General features: G+C 42.1%; 2 protein-coding genes across 4 annotated transcripts in view; both read left to right on the forward strand.

Moving 5' to 3' along the window:
* The first annotated feature begins 1196 nt into the window (after positions 1–1196).
* uap1 (UDP-N-acetylglucosamine pyrophosphorylase 1) lies at positions 1197–13268 on the forward strand. Of its 2 annotated transcripts, XM_041935122.1 has the most exons (11): positions 1197–1276; positions 2488–2795; positions 4694–4898; positions 5934–6109; positions 6227–6399; positions 9148–9341; positions 9574–9714; positions 10686–10874; positions 11109–11150; positions 12068–12134; positions 12262–13267. In XM_041935122.1, exons 2-11 carry the CDS (start codon positions 2513–2515, stop codon positions 12352–12354), a joined length of 1563 nt encoding a protein of 520 aa, XP_041791056.1. In that variant the 5' UTR covers positions 1197–1276; positions 2488–2512; the 3' UTR covers positions 12355–13267. The 2 variants fall into 2 exon arrangements, with proteins under 2 accessions (XP_041791056.1, XP_041791057.1); XM_041935123.1 differs by lacking the exon at positions 11109–11150 and having other exon boundaries at positions 12262–13268.
* Positions 13269–15532: 2264 nt separating this feature from the next.
* Positions 15533–19894, forward strand: part of ddr2a (discoidin domain receptor tyrosine kinase 2a) — a 32858-nt gene continuing 28496 nt past the window's right edge. For both annotated transcript variants that reach the window (XM_041934788.1, XM_041934789.1), the window contains exon 1: positions 15533–15657. The gene's annotated coding sequence lies outside the window, so the exon portion shown is untranslated. The remainder of the gene's footprint in view (positions 15658–19894) is intronic.

Consider the following 19894-nt stretch of genomic DNA (forward strand, 5'->3'; position numbering starts at 1 on the left):
GAAATTCTTTGAAATTCCCTCCAGGTGTTCCTGCACTGTATAAATAAAAGAGGATATAAGAAAATTAAAACACCAGCATTCACTGGCCTCCAGTGGTCACAGTGACAGAAAAGATGATGAAATAGTAATTGTTCTCTAGTGGTCACAGTTATAGAGATGACAACTGCCTTCGCTGGTATGACGGATGGGATGTCTTCCCTCTGATTCCCTCTTCAGTTTATAGTTTTATACAATGGTGGAAAATAGGTTCAAGTGCCAATACCATCCTGCAAAAATAGTCCACTACAAGTGGAACTCCTACATTTTGAGTCCTTCTTAAGCAGAACTACAGATGTGTTTGCTGTATTAAAAGTGACTGCTTTTTCATTATATACTGTATGACACTGTTAGATCAATTATTATTGAGATTAGTTATAAATACTCTATGGACCGTTTCCCTCCAGAAGGACACAGATTAGGGGTCTTGAGCGAGGTTCTGCTACACAAATCTGTTCTTTTTTTTTTTTTTTTTTTGACTATTCTCTAATCTTTACTTGTCTTTTGAAATGTTGGAGAGTTTTGCCTGAATGGACCTCAGACAGTCAGGAGTCATAAACCTCTGGTTTAATCTTTAGCAGTACATTTTATCTCCAAGAATGTTTTTTAATGTAAAATTTGAATCTGAAAGTACAATATTTCCTTTTGAAATGCAGTGGAATACAAGCATAAAATAGTTAAAAATGGGAATACTGAAGTAAAGTACGAGTACCTGAAAGTTGTACTTATGTACAGCGCTTAATCTTTCTACAGTTTACGGCACAGGAATCAGCTACAGTTCATTTTATTTGACATTGCGATTAATCAAATTTACGAGCCACACTTTAAAGCAGCATCACACGTGCACTCTTAAGGCGCCGACGCTCGTGCCACATCCGAGTGGTTCAACTGCAGACACGCAGCACTGCACGACACGCCTCCCAGTGATACACTCATGGATTGGTCGCAGTTCCGGCTCAGGCGTCAAAACTATTCAGTTAGGTTGAGAGAAAAACTGTCAGAGGGCGTGTCGTGTACTTAAGTGGGCGTGTCGTGTAGTTGTTGAGGCTGCAGATAGATAAGAATTAGCTTTAGCTTACGTTGTGTTAGCTCTTTGGTACGGCGCCGGCTAAACCCTGCTCGCCACGTCAACGTGACGTATCAGGAGGTGTAGTCCGGGTGGGAGGTGTCCTAACCAGTACAAGAAAGCACACATCACTGGCATAAATGGTCATAAACCCAAGAAGAGCGCTTCTCAGAGGTAAGAACTTGAATATATCATTCAGGTGATCTTTTATGTTTTCACCGAGCTAGCTGCTTCCTCCACAGTTAGCCGGATAGCTGCTAGCATCTGATCGGCTTGGTACCGCTGTCACTCGTGTGCTGCTCCTGCTGAAGACAGCGGCTAAAAGGATCGATAAATGCAACGTTAGCCCGCACAGCAAACACGCTTTTTGTGAGCAGCGGAGCTTAGAAACAGCAGCTTGTTTCTTTATGCCGTGTTAATTCTGAATTTCTCTCTTCTACAAGTCAAATGAGACATACCTGTGTGTTAAGAGAAGAGTAACCTCAACTTCGTAGTCCTGTTGAAGACTTGACTAGAGCTTCAACTAGCCATTATTTTCATTATTGATGAATCTGTTTATTTTTTTTCTATTAGTCCATTAGTTGTCAGAGACTGATGAAAAATTTAAATCAGGGTTTCCCAAAGCCCTAGATGACATCCTCAAATGTCTAGTTTTGTCCACAACCCGAAGATATTCAGTTTACTGTCATAGATGAGTAAAGAAACAGAAAACATCAACATTTAAGAAGCTGGAGTCAGAGGATTTTGACAGCTATGACTTTGAAGGAAGTGTGTTGTTGATATAGCCTGCAGCATCCCTTTCAAATGCTGAAAGATCCCCGACAGTAGTTCAGTGGAATGATTTCCTGGTCCAACAAGTTGGTCAGCATGGGTGACAGTAATTAAACATTCCAGTAGTAACTTCAATCAAGGTTTTTCCTGCACGCCCAGTACAAGATCTAAATGTCATGCTGGGTGTTGCATTATGTCACCAGTTATGCTAGTTTTACCACCACAGTAGACTGGATTGTAGGGATACTGAGGTCATGAATGCAGTGTTGACCAGAACAACCCCACCCTGCCACCCAGCATCACCCAAACCGAAATGTTATCTCCTTACATTATGGCCAGGTGCCAGGTATGTAACTCTGATGGGGAATTCCCTTCATTATCATTATCATCTTTTTTTTTTCCTCAAACACAATCAGATTTAGTCCAAAGAATATTAGAGTCAGCCGTAAAAACCCAATATATGTAATATGTATGTAACTGTAGAATGTCTTCATAACCCCAAAATTTCCAGACATATGTCAAAAGACATGAACTTGCTGTCCTCAGTGGTAGCTAGAGACCTGCCCACCAACAACAACTCATCCCATTTTTTTGTCTGTGTTTAATTGTGGCAGAGTTAATTCAACAGCAGTGTTGATCATGGACCCAAGCACCAGTGGACTTGCCCAGAGGTTGGCTGAGGCCGGCCAGTCTCACCTCCTACATTTCTGGAATGAACTGAGCCCGGCGGGGCAGGCCGACCTGACCCTCGAGCTGCAGGGGATGGACTTTCAGGAGATCAATGGATTCTTCAAGAATGCCATGGAGACGTCCAGCAACAGCAAACACGAGAAGATGGACGCCCGCATGGAGCCGGTGCCCCGGGAGGTGCTGGGGAGTGTGATGAAGGACAGGGACAGTCTTAAAGACTGGGAGCTGATAGGTGAGGTCCATCAAATCTGTTTCTGTACCCAGAAAGTTCATTCATACAGCTGCTGTCCTAGCCTTAACATTTACACCATCATTTGAGCAGCGTACTGCATGCTGCGAGGACACAATGAGGATATCTTAAGCAATATTTGGTTTTGTTGGGTTTATTACAGTGTCCTACAACAGGAGTAAACATGAAAGCAGTTGCTAAATTGTTAAGTAAGACTTGCGTGGTTACTGCGGGAATAATCCTCCCGAGAGACTGAAGCCTAGCAATTAAGACTTGTTGTTGAGTAACTTCCAAATGTGAAGTGATGGCCCACAGGTGAGTGGAGAAAGATTTCCTGGTATCCGACTGGGAAGCCTAAAGGGGATTAAAACATCACATGCTAACAGAGATGCTTTGATGTTGAGATGGGACAGTGGGTGTACTGATAACTTGGTTTACTGATATTTTAGGCCCATATAAAAGCATCCCTTTCAATGAATTTAAATACCAAGTCCACAGTGAGTAGCACCAGAAACTCCCTCTTTGCTTACTGCTCAACTCATAAACTATTACCGGTCTCAGCCTCCTGCTTAGATTTGACATATGAGTTCGTCAGCTTGCATTGTTCATTATACTTTGCGCAATCTCCCTTGCAGTGGGGGTCTGACCACTTAGTGGGTCTGTTGAGTTGTTTTTTTTTTTCCTGGGGGAGGATGACAGAGGAGGCAGGCAGCAGAGAACATCTGCTTTTGATTTGGGCCTGACGTAAATAGCGTTGCTGCTTGACCCTCATTCATGAGGTCACTCTGCTCTGCTGGGACCAAATCTGGGCGTGGTGTGTGTGTGTGTGTGTGTGTGTGTGTGTGTGTGTGTGTGTGTGTGTGTGTGTGTGTGTGTGTGTGTGTGTGTGTGTGTGTGTGTGTGTGTGTGTGTAATCAAAGTGGTTGGCACTTGACAAAAGAAAGAAAGCTGAGTATCAAGTATATGTTGCTCAAGTAGTCGCAGTTTACATAAGATAACAGACCACAATAATGGATTTCAGCTCAGGGCTAATTCATTACAACCTTGGGTTGCTGTGTAAAGTAAATAAAAACAGAATGAATAAGAACAGAAAAAATGATTTGCAAATCCTTTCCGACCTGTTTTCGGTTGAACACAGCACAAAGACACAATATTTAATGTTCGTACCAGTAAACTTTATTGTTTTTTGTAAGCATACGCTTATTACTGAATTTGATGCCCACAACACGTTCCAAAAAGAGGCACGTTGACCAATGTGTTGCATCATCTCTTCTTTTTACAACTGGCTCTGAAATGCTGTGCACCACCTTAATGGAACAACCTCCAGACACTCTTAAAACTAGACAAGCTCATCCCTTTAAATCAGTTTAAATCTCTTTTAGACAAAGCAGTGTGAATGTAGGTGTTTGTTTTTTTATCAGAATTGATATTACAGTATGTCTCAGGGTGTTGTCCTTGGCCAGTTGTTGTGAAACTTGCTGATGTAGCACATGTGTGTCTATAGCTTTATATGTGTTGTATTTAAATGTTATTTGTTAGGATGTCATTATCACTGTAATATATAACAAAACTCAGTAAGCATATTGGAACTAAAGACACAAATTGTTGAAGTATTGAAAGTGAAATTCTTTCTCATTCTTATGAATGACTTCAGTTGCTCGGCAGCTTTTCTAGTTGATACATGGCTCTTGCTTTGCATGATAGAGTCTAAACTTACATTCGTAGATGCAGCGACCAACGGTGTTTACCAACAATGGTTTACTGAAGTGTTCCCGAACCTATCTAGTGATATCCTTTTTACAATCATGTCAGTTTTGATGCAGTGCTGCCTGAGGGGTCGAAGGTCAGGGGCATTTAATGTTACTGTTTATGACCGTTCAAGCTGCTCTGTGCTCCTTCAGGTCTGCGCTGCATCTCTCAGAGCAACGTGGCGGTCCTGCTGCTGGCTGGGGGCCAGGGAACCAGACTGGGGGTCTCTTACCCCAAAGGCATGTACGATGTCGGGCTGCCGTCCCACAAAACCCTCTTTCAGATCCAGGCCGAACGCATACTGAAGCTGCAACAGCTGGCTGAGCAGAAGCACAAAATCAAGTGCTGTATTCCCTGGTAAGACATCGTGTTATTTAGGTGGAGATGACTAAATCTTAGTGTGACTGTCAGTTGAATTGCTGCTTTATTTGGGGGAAAAAAAGAGGTATAAGCTGCTGGTTACTGTTTCTCTACTCATAATGAGAGCTAAAGCCATTTGTCCCAGTTGTATCTGCATGGTGATTCATTGGGTCATATAATAACTGCCAGCACCGAAGGACACTCTGTCAAGGAAGTTATATTACTGGAACTGAATTACTTCGAGTTACTTCCCTGTGGTTCAGATCTAAGGTCAGTTTGAAAATTTGAAAGCTGGAGATGCCAAGAAGGAAGTGGAGTGCAGAAAATCTACATACCATTGCAGTTAGGTCTTAATAGTTCCTGAAGCTAATGACAGAAGTGACATGATGACATAATCCTCTGCAGGTGAGGTCTGATTCTGTAAGGAAGTTTTTACATTTTCTTTTGTCATATGCTTAAAGTGGCAGTTTCGAAGACTTCAGTCGTGGTCGATTTGGCCACACCTGTAGTTACTGGTGGTAACAGCAAATGTGGTTTGATACTGCAGGTAACATAACTCTGGGCACAATGAAAACAGCGCAAGGTGAAACTGAAAGGAATTTTTTACCTTGCAGACACGTGGGAGGTGATAAATGATAGTGGCAAGTGCAAGTCTCACTGACAAACACTTTGCATTTATGTGTTTCGTCAGTTAAAGGCTTTTAATGTAAAGCTGCAGCAGGAAAGGTTCGGTTTGCATTTGAACTAACTTACGCATTTTTTTCAGGCAATGTTGCCACACACATGCAAAACTGCAAATATATAGACACTGCAATACTTTCACCAGTGGACCACAGACTTAGTAACTATTGTGTTACCTCATTCGGCGATAGATAGAGACTTAACAGACATTTAACAAAAACATTTAAACATTTAAATGAAACAGCGTCGGCTTTGTTGAGTCATTTTTTTGTGCGAGGCTACTAAAGCCTCTTCCCTGATGATTTCAATAATGCACCAATCAGCACTAACTTCCTTCTGTGTTGCCTTCAGGTACATCATGACCAGCGGCAGGACAATGGAGCCCACCAAGGACTTCTTCTCAAGACATAACTATTTTGGCTTGGACAAGGACAACATCATCTTCTTTCAGCAGGGCATGCTACCAGCCATGGACTACAACGGCAAGATCATCCTGGAGGGCAAGGGAAAGCTCTCCATGGCCCCGGGTGAGCCCACTCAGGATTTGTGCCTTGTGGTTCATTTAACAGTCTTGCTCCTGTGTCTCATTTGCCAAGTGGAGTTTGTGTGTTTCAAACGAGTGTGTCTGTGTTTGTGTGTTTCAGATGGGAACGGGGGTCTTTACAGAGCGCTGGGGAACCAGGGCATCATGGATGACATGGAGCGGCGGGGCATTGAATTCATCCATGTGTATTGTGTAGACAACATCCTGGTTAAAGTGGCAGACCCCGCCTTTGTTGGTTTCTGTGTGCAGAAGGGAGCGGACTGTGGCGCTAAGGTTGGTCACACCTCCTGCTCTTTTTGTCCATTCCTTTTTTTTTTTCTTTGCAGCACTTTCAAAGACAACAAAAAACCTTAAGATGAATTATCATGCTAATTAGGTATGAAACTAGCTAATTTTTTTAAATTGTAAAGAACGTAATGTTGTGGTTTTATAGTTTTGATTTTTAAGAATCAGCCATCCTGAAGCATGGCTTTATCACCTTTTACATTTATTTTGTGATAATAATTGTCTTAAATTGTGTTCTACAGAGCATTAAAAAGTGTTTCTTTGATGTCAGATGCAACATTTAAAGAGGAGAAAACTGAACAAAGATTGGTGCAGCGGCAGGTTGAGCAGCAGAATCACATTCCTGTCATGAAGTTGTTTGTTATAATGATCCCTCGCTATTGTGCATCTGCAAAGCTGATAAGCTCAATTACTTTTTATCAGACCAGAAAGTTATATTATTGTAAGGATGCATGCACACAGTTATTCTAACCAAATCAAAATAATCAAACACTGCAAAGAAACGTCCATATTACTTATTCAAATGTGGATATGTGTAATACAGGTGACTAAACTACATCAGCAGTTAAGCCATAAGGGCTGAATGTGTGCCAGTCTAGTATTTTAAAATTCCAGGAGGTCCTAACGGGTGATGGATGTTGATTCATATCTTTTGAGTGTCTTGTATTGAGAGGTGTGGTCAGTTTGCTGTCACAGTAAGTTAACTGTGTTTCCATGCAGCTACACCTTCCACAACTCACCACTGGGTGGAGATGTAGCCCCCCTTGTCTCCTCCTGCAATCTTTAAAGCAGTAAATTCATTACAGCTTTCTAGGAAAATTTTAGGGTTGAGCCCAGAATCTTCCTTCACTTTTCATCATGGTCTCAGATAACACGAGTGCGATGTACAGATGCCACTTTTTCCTAAACAGCGTCTTTGGACAGAGTGTACTTTCATTTTGGGAAGGGAAAAATGAAAAAAACCTTTCCAGGGTACAACGGATGAGCTGGAAACTTTTTTCCACTAGTATATAAAACATATTCATTATGAGTTTCCTTTTTTCAATTCAATTTTGCCTGGTTTGTAATGTGTATCAGTACATCCAACGTGCTGTGCATGAAATAAATAGTTGGGATGTGCCTCACAGAACAGGTCCATCAGTTTGAGACACATTTAGAGAGAAGATCCACCGGCAGAGCTAGTTTAGTCAGTTTTGTCCTGTCGTTGTTACAGGGACTTGTCAACTCCTACATATAATAATCAAGAAAAGAAATGCAAAGCAACACATTATGCTATAAACAGCTAAAATCCAGTGTTACATCGTAAAGATTTTATGTATGAATACAGCTGCTGTCAAACTGTTGCTCCTTTTTACTACAACAACACTTAAAGACTATCAAAACGGTTTAACTGTAGATATTTTCTGATGGTACTGTAGTGATAGATACACTCGTAATTTATCAGAAATGCAGCAGTGACTCCTACTGTTTGATTGGGCAGCCTGTGCTGAGTGGTTGGGATCTGGGCACGACATGAACATTAGTGTGTTACGCTCTTCCACCGAAGCTTAGGTGAAAAGTCGCAGCAGGGAGATGAAATCATTCCCAGATTTATTAGTGACAGTGTGTAAAAACATCCATCAAAATTCATAGAAACTGCAGGACAAATTGCAGTCAGTATTGCAAAAGGACTGCACATGGTGAAGCTGGACGTGAGTTGTTGTATGTGCTGGTGGAACACTGAGTGGCCTGTTGCTGTTGACATCAGTTCAGTCTCCTGCTGTTAAAGTTGTTTGAGGATTTGTTGCCAAGGTAAATGTCAATAAATGGACAGAGCGAGCAGGCTTGCAACAACCAGGAACCGTGCATCATGTCTTAGAAAGGCCAAAGACAGTATGTAAGAGCTCCTGTTTGGGAAATAGGATATGACCTTAGAGTTATTTATACATTTGTGACTAACCATTGCTGCTAGATCCTCTTAATTACATTAAAAAAGTTACCTGCCATGGCAACTCCATCAACATACAGAGGCAGGTTTTCTTGTATTCTCAGTTAATTTTCACACACTTTTGCTTCCACTTCGTCCTCAGACTCACATGTTAATGAGCTTATGTTTGTTAGATTTCCAGAGAGCGTCTGAAGCTCTTGTTACCGGCCACACTGAAATATTTTCAATCACATTGTGCCATTTTTCCAGCTCACGCAGAATGGACAGAAATATTGAACTGCGTGGATCGTCCCGGCCCCGCTCCTCTCTGACATTACGAGTTGTGCGGTGGAGGAGAGATGGAAGGATCAGATCAGAGCAGAGTCCCACCCTCACATCATAAATTGCTAAGCTCTGCTACAGTTCATGTGGCTTCACCACCACCCCTGCCCCTCACCCCACCCCGTTCACCAACCCCCTCATCAGGACTCCACTCTGTCATTAACAGCCAACAGATGGGGAGAGGGTTTTTTTTCATTCAGTGCAGACTTTAACTTGCTGGCTGTATAAAGTGAATTCAGAAAATCTGGTCCTTTCTTACCGCTCTTTGAGTCTTATCTAAACATTAAACTCCTAAACCTTTATTTATCTCTGCTGTTTTGCCCCTTGTTTAAGAGCAATGTCACAAGTCAATTTTAATGAATGTGTTGTTACACAATCAAAGCTGGCTGACATGTGGATTTGATGTGTTAATAGTTCAGTTTTCCTTGTAGCTTCAGTTTTTTGGTCAACAATTTATAAGAAAAAAAACAAAAACCACGTTTTTGTAGGTGGTGGAGAAAACCAATCCGACAGAGGCGGTGGGTGTGGTCTGCAAGGTGGATGGGCGTTATCAGGTGGTGGAGTACAGCGAGATCACCCTGGAAACTGCTCAGAAGCGCAGCGCCGACGGACGGCTGATGTTCAGCGCTGGAAACGTGGCCAATCACTTCTTCAGCTTCTCCTTCCTCAGAGACGTAGTAGAGTAAGACTAATTCACCCTGAACAAATTTTCTGACTAAATGTAATCATCTGTTGCTGAGGGTGGGCAAAATCCTCTATCACGCTAATTTCATATCACGGTGTCGCCATACATGATACAATTGTTCTGTTCGGTGTCAGATTTTTTAAATTCAAACTGTGTCCAGCCAACAGAATTGTGACGATTTTTAGGAACAAATGTTTCTCCCTCATCTTCATCTCTGTTTATGTATCAGGAAGTATGAGCCAAAGCTGCAGCACCACGTGGCCCAGAAGAAGATCCCGTATCTGGATGCAGAGGGTCAACTAATCAAACCGGAAAAACCAAATGGGATTAAAATGGAAAAGTTCGTCTTTGACATCTTCCAGTTCGCCAAGTGAGTTACAGTGTGTTCTTTCCACAGAGGGCACAGAGTGTGTGACAGCATCAGCAGACGGCCTCTCACCTCAAACTGAAAGGCCTTAAAGTACTAAGAAAACAATGAATATCTTATGCTTCTTTTGAGAAGTGGCTGGATTGCATATGTTCTTCTGGCACGCCTTCGGGGCCAGGGTTTGACTAGTCCTTGATCTGTCCTTCCATGCACGAACCAGCCCCTTTTTCCAGTCCCGGTCCCTATCCCACCAGCCCCAGTCCTGCCGTTGCTCCGCGGTCTGGTCCAGCAGACTGCGCCTGCCAAGCTCTCTGCAGGAGGATGGAGGTTTATGAGCTGTTCACTCATTCCACCTCCTCCAGTGTAGCATGACATCAGCTTTGAGTCACGCCACTACTAATAGAACTTTACATCTAATGAAAGGATTCCTGTAATGATTGACTGATGGAAAAACACTGCAGACACGTCCAGCTTCCTTCGAGGTTTATTCGCTGTTTTTCAAAGTAAAAAGGAGGAGGAATTACTTTCGGTGTTGATGAGGAGATGGATTACAGTTGTGCCTGGACTGGCAGACTGGCAGCTTTAGCAGAATCCAGATGGACTGGCTCACGCTGCAACTGGAGTTTTAAAAAATCGGACTTTTCTGATCTTTCTTTGTACCTCTTTGTCAGGGCTCTCATACTCACATGTGTCACATTTTTTTTTAATCTATTTGCTCTTTATTTTAGCAGGGAGGACTCACTGTTTTGTCCGTCCAGCATCAAATCTCAAAGACACTTAATGTACAGTGATACAAAACAGAGAAAAGCACCAAATCCACACGTTTGAGAGGCTGGAAGATGAGAATGTTTGGCATTTATACTTAATAACTGGTGATAAACTGAATTTCAGATTTGTTTCTGACTAATTTTCTGTTTGGGATCTGATAGCTTGTCATACCTGTGTGCTGACGCGCTCCTCTGTGTGTCCAACAGGACGTTTGTCGTGTACGAGGTGCTGCGGGAGGACGAGTTCTCCCCGCTGAAGAACGCAGACAGCCAGGACGGAAAGGACACCCCCACCACAGCCAGGCACGCCCTCATGTCCGTCCACCACCGCTGGTTGCTCAACGCTGGGGGCCACTTCATCGACGAGAACGGCCGACGTATGCCCGCCATACCCAGGTGACCGCGGCCAGCCTGGTGAAACACGGCGCCATGCATGTCATGCCACTTCACAAGACACACACACAAGCTCCTCATGATCACTCCCCACACTTTGTGAATAAACTACATGCAGTGGCTTTTTTCTGTTTGTTCGTTTGTGTTATACACATCGTATTATTTTAGCCTCACATTGTCACTCCCCCTTCTCTCATGCTTGGTCTTGCTCCTGCGTGTCCCGTGCAATGTTTCCAGAGACGGAGCAGCAGGCAGTGTCACAGATGATGGCAACAGAAAGTAATTATTATCCCACTGCAGTATGAGTGCATGGTGATGGGGTTTTGGCTTTCTTTCCCTCTTGATCAGACGTGTTAACACTATATAACATTACTTCTTATCCTTGATGCCCCCCCTCTCTTCATTACCACAAAAAACGAGGCACACATGCCAGTCGGCAGCCATTTTTGTCTCGTTATAGTTGGTTGTGATGAGGGAAATGACAGCAAGGATCAGTTTAGATAACTGGACGCAGTCCACTTAGCTTCCTGGTCAGATGATGTACAGTCATAATGACCTGCTGACGGATAATTTTCCCCTCAGATGGTGGCTACTAATACACGTAATGTGTTGCATGCTGGGTAATGGATACCAGTCAAGGCAATTTGTGATGATTCTGCAACAGATAATGCAGAGTTGTTGATCTGAAGACTTCATTGCTTGCTAGTTTGCCTTTGAGTTTACACTGCTTGTTAATAAATGAGCATGTGCTGCTATAACATTCATGGGTGCCATGAATGTTATTCAGGCTCTTACAGGGTGTGCTTTCTCCTCCATATTCAGCTTTCCCTTCATCCTTATGATACAGCTGAACACCTGAAGTAGCTGATGTGTGATTAGTGATTTCTGTCTGTATCTAGAAGTAAACAAGCTGAGTGACGGCAGTGTGTTGGAAAGTTCCTCCGACACCACGTGACCTGTCACACGTCTGTTTTCTTCTGTTACGGGTCAGAGGACTAATCACTGGTCTTGTCTGGGGATGGTGCTGCTTCTCTGCTTTTTTGAACTCACAAGCCGCAGTAGAAGACCAACTGTGTCAAGGATGTGCAGCTGCTTCTCTCAACTACAGTCCCTCTGCTTTTCATGAGAGAATCACTCATTCTGTTTCTTTCTGTTGTTCTTCTGATCCATCCTAATTCGTGCCTTTCCCGATTCAGCCTGAAGGATGGAACAGACCTGCCAATCAAATGTGAGATCTCCCCGCTGGTGTCCTACGGGGGTGAGGTAAGGAGGCAAAGACTGCCGTATTAAATGCAAACTGCAGATGTTGTTCTGCTCCTTCTGTCCAACTGAAGAAAGCAAGCTTTGCACACACTAACCCTGTCCCAATGGTGTTGTTTACAACTTTAAGGGCCTTGAAGAGTTTGTGAAGGGACGCGAGTTCCATCCAACCCTGATGATTGACGGGGACGGAGTCCACGAGCTGGTGAAGAACGGGGTTTAGACAATGAAGGAGAAAGAGAGAGAGAGAGAGAGAGAGGGACAACCCAAAGACCAACCTCCCTTTGTCTCTCAACGTTTGCTGGGAGAAACTGTGATGCCATCGCTGTGCAATAACAAATGTCGCGTGCATGTGTTCATGAAAGAGGCTGTCCAAAATGAATGAACGAGCAAGATGAAGGGTATCGTTTACTTTTCAGCGCCAAGGTTTCTTTGCTTTGTATGTCGATGTCATACTTAGTTCCTGTTTGTTTTGAAGAGCACTTGAACACAGCATGAGATGAAGGACGAAATCTGTCACACTGACTGGATGAAGCAGTCTAAAGGTTCATCTATTTATTTTGCTTATGAGACATATTTTTATATATGTACGAATGGATTCTTTATAGGTGGAAATGACCATCTAATCATTTTAACTTGTGATTTTTATACAACATTGGACTGAGATGGAATGATCGGGAAGATGTTTCTTACTAGCATGTAACTGAGGTACATGGTATGGGTTGTGGGTGTTTATTTATGATATCTGCTTCTTTTCTGCTTGTAATCATTGAGGATTAGATAATGTTCAGCTTTAAGAGATATTTTGATTTCTATCACCTTTATTAAAAAAAAAATCCTACTTGGAAAACCTCCTCTGCGTGTGCGTGGATGGACTGTATTTGCTGTGCAGTGTGTCGTGGCTTTGTGTGTATGCACAGTTTAAATGTAAGTATTTTTCTGACAGATCAGTATGTGAATGTGTGAGTTTCGCTGCCCTGTGCCTGCAGGGTGTGTTTTTTGCATTATAGCTGCTGGTGTCTTGAATCAAAATTTCCAGCACATGGTTTATGTTTAAGATGGGCCAGAGCATGCAACTCTGCTATTCAGGAGAGATTCTTTGTGGCTCCTTTTCGACTCGCTTTCTTTCTTGCTGCAGCTCCAGAACTGCATTATAAAATGAAAAACACTTAATTTGCTCGTGTCTTAGTCTGTACACGGATCTTTGTACGGATTTAATGTACAATGAAAAATGTTATGACATCTAAGTATCAGATTTTCTGTTCAAATATTTGTTTAATAAGACAAGTCTGATGAGCAGTGACACTGTTTACTAAAAAAAATCACCAATTTTCAAGTAAAGGCATCTAATGTTACCAGGAGTCTACAGTTATACTGTATAGCAGTGCTTTGAGCTAAATGCTAACACTAGCATGCTAAGATTCAGTGTCTAGTTGCATAAACCTACTTAAATTTTCATCTGATGATGCCTTAGAAAAAACCTATCACCATAAGGATTCACATAAGATGTTGAAAGGAAAAGGTGAGCGACTTGTGGGAAGGTACGGATTTGACGTAGCTAGCTAGCCAAACGTTAGCTTTGTTTCATAAATTAACGTTAGCCATACTTAGTAAAACTCAGCAGTTTTTGTTGACTCCTGTCTGTGTTTGGCTTTCTCCAAACTTCTGATGTGCTTGCACTTCCAATTTTCTTTGAGGAGAACAACATTCACATCTTCTGTTCAGCTTTTTGTATTACCTTTGTTGTCCATTTTGGAAAAGCAAGCTAGCACTGACAGCAATGCTGTCAAGTAACGTTAAAGTATGATTACGTGACTGAAACGTAGCCCTGATAATGTGCTGTATTATGACAGTAACTACTGTAAAAGCCTTTGTCTTAACATTTAGGCAATTAGGCAACCTAAATGCTCCTAAATAAATGGTTAAGTTTCGGGAAATATTGTCCACAACGGACAAACTTCTGTATGAAACGTAAGGTAGTTTAAGCAAATGGCCAGTTAGCAGGTAGGTACAGTGTTTACCGTATTCACTGACCTCGTTTGGTGTGTTAGCACCAGTTGCCTATTAGCACTTAAAACAAAGTCAAGAGTAAAAATAATTTGGGTAAATTTGAATTAATCAAAATTTTTACGCTGAAGGCACAACAGGAAAAATTAAGGGGTCACCAAAGTTACCAGAATTCATCCCGAGGGTACATGAAATAAACAAGTTAAGTCCATCCAACAGTTGTTGAGACATTTCAGTCAAAACCACAAACAACGTCAACCCCAGACGCTTGAGTAGAAGTCATTAGCCTTCATCCTCTGGGGACCATGAATGTCTGTACAAAACAGACTTTCATGTCAATCTCTCCAGTGGTTGTTGCTGAGATATTTCATTCTGGACCACAGCGGTCGATCAACAGAGGGTTAGCGTGCCTAAAAAATGAGCACCAACATCTGAAGAAAATCTCCATTCAAGCAGACAATAAAATCTTTAAATTACAATATGTTCCTCCCAGCCACTGGAGTCACTTTACTGCAGCAAAGTATGGCTTCCTCATCAGGAAGCACTAAACTTTCACATGTCAGGAAATAAGAAAAACCTAAAGTCACAGTGTCCTTGAACTGAAACCTTCACGTTCCCTAATAACTGTTGAGTTTCTTTTGGTCTCTTCAAACGGTTCAGGCCCCAGCAGCAGCAAAACAACACACTTGATGACGTCATTCGAGGACGACCTCTCTCTGACACTTGAGTCACACTTTTCGTGGATCTGGTTCGAATATTAAGGCTGTGATGAACTGTAGTGTTAGTGCCACTGAGTTCAATGAAAAGAAAGGTTGCTTTTAGCTCAGTTGCTTCTAGCAAAGTCATTACGATTCACATTGAGGGGAACGCGGATGAACAAATTTCACGCCAATCTGTCCAACAGTTCTGAGGAAAAGTCAGCAGCTTTCGTCCTCTGGGGTCCATGAGTGTCTGCACAAAACAGAAAGATCAGTGTTTATTTCACATGATCACACTCAGCAGATCTTCAGTGTCAAATACAATAAAAAAAAAACTTTCGAAAAACTGTAACAAACTCTTTAAGTTCTATGAATGTGTCATAAAAAGACAGAGAGAGGACTTCAGAGGGCTGCAGCACAAACGTTACCTTGCATTAAAGGAGCTTCAGCCTCTAGCTATCAAAAGAAAGGCTCTTTTCAAGAGGACGAAAGCTTTCTGATTGAGCATCGGATTCGAACTTAATTGAAACCTTATGTGTGCCATGTGGAATTCTGGGACTTTGGCACGCGCCCAAGAATCCACAGAATGTGAAGGTTTTTTTCTCCCTCTCTCTCTCTCTCTCTCTCTCTTTTTTCCTACATGCAGGGGTGTCTTACATCAGCCCAGTGAGCCCTGGTGGAGGCGACTGACGGTCAGAGAGTGGGCGAGCGAGCGAGAGAGCGAAAGGCTCGGATTGTAACGTCCAGCCGTCTCGACTCTCACTGGAATAATCTAAAACCACCTCAGAACAAATGGTCTGAAAGGATAAGACATCTTAGACGTAAGTCATCCTTTTCTTTTACTGTCGGCTGTATCATTGTTTGCACGCTAAAGTTAGGACCTTTGCTGAAGCCCCCGAGAGTACCTTAAAGTTTGCTTGAAGTGTTTCAAAGTGGGAGCTTTACTTGCACGTTTGAACTCCATGTACCTTTTGTGCGAAGCAGCTGCTGCTTGCACGGCGGACTAGAAGACAGCAAAGCAGAGTGATGCAGATCCAGCTGTTTCAAATGGAACACACTGTTTTACTTTGCTGTGGTTGAGTCATTAAAACACCATTTCACTTCAAATAATGATCAGGGTGCAAGAAAAGAATATAACTGACAGAAGCTTTTCTTTCTAAATGTCATCAGAACTCATGCAGAAGTTTGTCTCTTCAAACTTTAAACAATATTTTTTATTTTATATAAAATTCAGCAGCTTCCTTAATGAGGTCAAATAACAGACATGTTGATTTAAGTGTGATTCTGGCTCTCTGGAGGTGTTTACTGCATCAAGTGCCTCTAGTGCAGAATAGCATCCACTCGTCTTTTTACAAGCAACATAAGAAGTGTAACTTCTTATCTACGTTAACTAAACTGATAACGACTCTTATTTTGAATGCCTTGCATCAAGCTGACAAACTTTTTTGTTTGCTTTATTGTGGCGGGGTAGTCAGGGGTATGTTTTTGGAAAAGTTAAACAACTGACTCATTTATGGCCGCCTATATTCTCTGAGAGTTTACTGCGGTCAGCTGGTGAAATGTTGAAAACTCAAGTTGCAGCTTTGAAAAAGATTTCCGTCCCTCCTGTCCACGTCCCGCTTTTGTGTCACGGAGGTGGTGTGTGTGTTCCTCAGTGCTATGTAGGTGTTACGTAGGTGGTATGTAGGTGTCCTCCCGTGGTATGTGGGTGATAGATGTCCACACAGAGGCCTCTTTTCTACCCCGATGAGGTTATTTGGTAACTCGACACACATCTGAACAGTTATGAATACGTATGCGCAGACTCATGAGCAGCACTGATCAATGGATTAATTGTTCTGGAGAGGTGAAGGTGATCCTAAGGTCACGTTTGGTGTGTGTGTGTGTGTGTGTGACCACAGTAAGTAGTCAGGTTTTATTCATCTGCTCACATGGCAGGCCAGTGTTTTTGGCCTTTCTGCAAGTAATAGCTGATGCTGACCTCGCTGCCTTCAGTGACATGAGCAGAACTTGTTTTCTGCCTTTTTAGTCGAGTGACAGAAAATTCTAATTTCAGATGTCATTTAACACACAAAAGTCCAAAACATTTGTTGCTTCCAGCCTCTCCAAGACGATTATTTACCCCTTTTCTCAATTTTACACCATTGTAATGTTTTTTGGCCGTTGATCAAAAAACTAGTCTGAAGCTATGACTTTGTGCTCTGGTTCCATGTGTCGTGTATTTTTGAGACTAAATATTGAATTGATTAATAGATAAATATAGTATCTGAAAAGTATATATACTGTGTGCACAGCAGGAGGTATTGAGAAAGAACATAGCTTCAAATGTCCAGACTATATGGAACTGCAAATAAGTCTTTCATCGCTGTTAAAAAGGAACTCTACCTTAAAATGCTTGTTAAAACCCTTTATTGAATGAGCTTTTATTTTTGTCAGCCTTATTTTCTTCCCAAATCACAAAACATATCATATCAGCATATCTTCCTCATCTACAAAATTGTGTAAAATGTCTGTAACCATCAATCGTAAACTTCTCTTTCTCCCTGTGCCTCGACGAACCCTGCGGAACAAAGAAGTCATGGAAGTACAAGTAGGCATATCAAGTTGAGGAAAACAAAAAGCGAAATTACAAAACCTGACCTCAAATTAAGTCTAGGAACGCAGTGATGGCCGCAGATAGACGATTTATGACGGCGTTAGAGAACAGAGGCGTGGGTTTTTCCTTTAAGGCCGTTTTGTTGTGTGCTCTGTTGGCTGCGTAAATAGGAAACCATCTTTATCAGGGCAAATGAGCTGTTTGTCCAAGCAGAAGTGGAGTAGTTATTGCTTATGACAGGGAAATATATGAAATGCCTGTGGTGGATGTCAGAGGGGAGTGGATAATATATTCACATTAAGTGTTTTTCATTTGTTCAGACAGTTGGAAAACAGAGAGGGAGAGAACATTTGAGGGGGATTTGATCCCACGCCATCACTTTATTTATCTGGCTGTAACCTAATATTTGATGCACAAATATGTACACACACATATAGAAGCTAAAACACACTCAGGAAGGGATGGAGCGCAGAGGAACTAGGAGTGTGCTATCAATGCATCTTTCTGACATGTCATTTCAATTAGCAACCCTTCCCTCCAGAGTTTGAAGGCTGACTGACATCCTCGCATACAGACCCTAATCACACACCACGGCGGAGGGTGTAATTTCAACCCCACATTCAAAACACTGCACTGAAGGCACCCGGCGCTTACTTAACTTAGCTGTAACTCGACTCAGACGTTTGATTGGAAGTGTTTTCAAATCAATGCTTCTTGCAAGAGGAGGCCAGCTGCGCACTCGCTAGCTGAGGTGCATGCTGTAATTTGGTATAAATAGCAGCGTTTCAGGGAAGATCATCCCTTAAATACTGCGCTGTTGACTTTGTACGCCGCACTTGCTTGAACTTCGACCCTGCCCAAACCAGCAGCCCACTCATCACCTACAGTTTGAGGGGGATTAGGTTACTCGTAGCCTGAAGCACACTGCATTTAAGCCCCTCGGGTCTAAGCTTGAATTACTTGTTTGTCTCCGACTTGAGGTCCGCCTCCAAAACCAGTGGCGGTTGAGCTCTAGTGACAGGAAATATGACAAAAATGTAATTTCTTCTGTGATAATTTCCATTGTGGAGTAATTACTGAAGTTAATATTCTTCTGCTGCTTCGACCCATGCTGCAGAGAAGACTGCTCGAGTCACATAAACCAAATAATTGCAGAGGAGCCAGAAGATAGACGCACATGCACATTAACACACAGCAGTCGGTGCTTAAATCCTCCTCTTTGTTTGCACATGTGGCCTCTTTCTCTCTCTCCTGTATACAAGTGGCGCTCTCTTTTTGTTTGTTTGTTAGCTTATTATCCGTCTGTCCACCTCGCCGTCTCTCAGTTGCCCCCGTCTTCCTTAATTACAGGCTGTCAGGGATGATTTGAGGTAATATTTCAACATCAGAAGGACCTCAGGATGCTTCTGCAGGCTGCCGCCGTGTACAGATGACAGCCTGCGCAATGAATGAGTTGTCACTGCTGACGTATCAGGCTGTACGGACGTCGAACACGAACCTTTTTTTTAGCAACAGTTACTATCTGCTGTTTTCTTTTAATTTTTTTGGGAGCAGAATATGTTACCAGTGGTGAATTAACTTATGTGCTGTACTTGAGTGCAATTATGAGATACTTCACTAGATTCTTCTTACACTTACACTTCACTACATTTCAGAGGGGACTGTTACTGTTACTTTTTACTCTACTACATTTACCTGACAGTAGTTACTTTATAGAGTAAGATTTAACAATAAAAACACATGATAAGCTTTATAAAATCCTGCACATTGTTAAAGATTAAACCTGTGGTTCCCAACCTTTCCAGCTTGTCACTCCTTATAAAAAAGCTGAAACTTTTCATCCCAATAACTGTTGAAGTTATCCAATATTCACCAAAAAGACAAAATTGGAGAAAAGTCAAAATTCTGAACACACATTTGCAGAAACCTCAACCTGCCACAACAGTACTGTGTGTAATACTTACACATACTTTAAACACAGTTAGCTGATGATACTTTTGTGCTGTAGGATTTTGAATGCAGAACTTTATTTCTCAACACACGTTAATCTCCTTCTGGTGAATGTAGATTATAATCGGTTTGCTGGTGTTTGTTAAGCCATTTTATGTGTTGTTTAAGAATACAGGTGTACTTTTTCTGTTGAAATTGAGAAAGCACTTCTCGTCTTAGCCGCACAAACGCTCTTGATTTAAGCAGCGTGCAGGGGATGGACCTCTGCTTTAACGGGAGAAATGGAAAGAAAAAAAGAACTTCTTGGCGTGAACCAGTGTTTTTCCAATCTGACAGTGTAGCTGTAAAGTTCAGGGCCTGGATATTCAATCAAAATGGATTTCCAGTCAAAGATTTTTTTAGGCTTCTCTCCTTACATAACAAACACAACCCTTGTCATTGCATGATATTCACAATGAACAATTATGAGTCTTTGTTGGAATATTTGGGAGATTTTGCACTTTGCTGGATCA

This window comes from Chelmon rostratus, chromosome 4, assembly GCF_017976325.1.
Source record: "Chelmon rostratus isolate fCheRos1 chromosome 4, fCheRos1.pri, whole genome shotgun sequence".
Lineage (NCBI taxonomy): Eukaryota > Metazoa > Chordata > Actinopteri > Chaetodontiformes > Chaetodontidae > Chelmon > Chelmon rostratus.